Source organism: Penaeus monodon, chromosome 31, assembly GCF_015228065.2.
Source record: "Penaeus monodon isolate SGIC_2016 chromosome 31, NSTDA_Pmon_1, whole genome shotgun sequence".
Taxonomy (NCBI): Eukaryota; Metazoa; Arthropoda; class Malacostraca; order Decapoda; family Penaeidae; genus Penaeus; species Penaeus monodon.
The window spans coordinates 4,484,201-4,484,788 of NC_051416.1; the positions used below are offsets into that span (position 1 = coordinate 4,484,201).

General features: G+C 42.3%; 1 protein-coding gene across 3 annotated transcripts in view; it reads left to right on the forward strand.

The window, feature by feature from the left end:
• The window catches only part of LOC119593009 (protein white-like), a gene marked incomplete at its 3' end in the record, with an annotated part of 10,442 nt that extends 9,854 nt beyond the window's left edge, over positions 1-588 (forward strand). For all 3 annotated transcript variants that reach the window (XM_037941901.1, XM_037941902.1, XM_037941900.1), the window contains 1 exon segment: positions 1-588. This exon segment is cut by the window's left edge and continues 251 nt beyond it. In XM_037941901.1, the coding sequence (XP_037797829.1) occupies positions 1-29 (29 nt within the window).

The window sequence follows — 588 nt, forward strand, 5'->3', positions numbered from 1 at the left end:
GCACACACAGGGGGAAGACGCGGTCGTAAGGGTCCGGGCCAAAGAGAAGACCTTCCTCCACGTTCTTTGTACAAGGAACGATGGCGGTGAAGATCTTGAATAATTTAGGCTTGTGAAAAGTGATGCGATATTCCTAGTTGCCGTGAGTTTTTGAGAGGAAAACGTAACAGAATGGATGCTAATCTCTTCAGCAAAGCTTTTTTTTCTCTTGAAAGGAAGGTAATAAGATAAAATGCCAATCTCTTAAATCTCGTATAAACAATCAGCTTAGATCTAACAGACCTATGCTTCAAAGATTGGTCTGAGATTAAATATATTAGGTTTAGTTTCCGAAAAGGTGCTCATTTTGGCGGACATATTTTGCCCAACGAGATTCTCAAAGACTGCCGGAAGTGACGTGGGCCCTTTAAAGGTAATCTCAAAGATCTGTCCGGAGTCTGCCGATAAGACATCGTCACCAGCGGGAGGAGGAACTTCGACCGTACGCCGCTAAGACATACGGTTGGATTTGGCTTCTCGCGTTGAAAAGTTGTTTGTTTAATGTCAAGATGTTCGTAATCATGATGAGATTTGTGATATTTAATGCAA